At 38.8% G+C, this 510-nt stretch overlaps 1 protein-coding gene across 2 annotated transcripts in view; it reads left to right on the top strand.

Moving 5' to 3' along the window:
* The window catches only part of LOC119589207 (eukaryotic translation initiation factor 4 gamma 1-like), a 20,489-nt gene that overhangs the window by 18,308 nt on the left and 1,671 nt on the right, over nucleotides 1-510 (top strand). Inside the window, exon 7 of one of the 2 annotated variants that reach the window (XM_037937807.1) lies at nucleotides 8-510. In XM_037937807.1, the coding sequence (XP_037793735.1) occupies nucleotides 8-178 (171 nt within the window). In that variant the 3' untranslated portion in view covers nucleotides 179-510. The remainder of the gene's footprint in view (nucleotides 1-7) is intronic. The other variant, XM_037937806.1, reaches the window with a different exon arrangement.

Raw genomic sequence — 510 nt, forward strand, 5'->3', positions numbered from 1 at the left:
CTCACAGGCAATGATTGAGCAAAGTTGTACCTACCTAGAAAACCGTCTTGTCGATGGCAGCTTAAGTCCTCGGCTCAGATTCCTCATCCAAGACGTCCTTGACCTCCACGCCAATGGCTGGAGACCTCGTGGGGGTGGGAGAATTCACCCCCCTCCTGGGAGGAATGTTCGAGGATAATGTACACCTATTGGTCATTCGTTTCATGCTGTGTAGGTGATAATTGTTACACTAGGTGTGTAGGAATGTATAAAATATTTATTTCTTCTTTTTCATATTTTTTTTTTTCTATTATAGGGTGACATTACTTTATTTTTTACATCTTTGCTTTTGTCCTTTTGGTAACTTCTCACCTTTATTTTCTGTTAAAGTTGATAGGAGTTATAAAAAGTTTAGGGAACGTACCATAGGTATTGTGAATGTCATTGTGGTTGTCTCAGTGTTTCCTTAAAAATGATAAGTAGAAAAGTAGTCTTTAAGGTAGCTGTCTTGTAGACAACTAAATGCTGGAG

Source organism: Penaeus monodon, chromosome 25, assembly GCF_015228065.2.
Source record: "Penaeus monodon isolate SGIC_2016 chromosome 25, NSTDA_Pmon_1, whole genome shotgun sequence".
NCBI lineage: Eukaryota > Metazoa > Arthropoda > Malacostraca > Decapoda > Penaeidae > Penaeus > Penaeus monodon.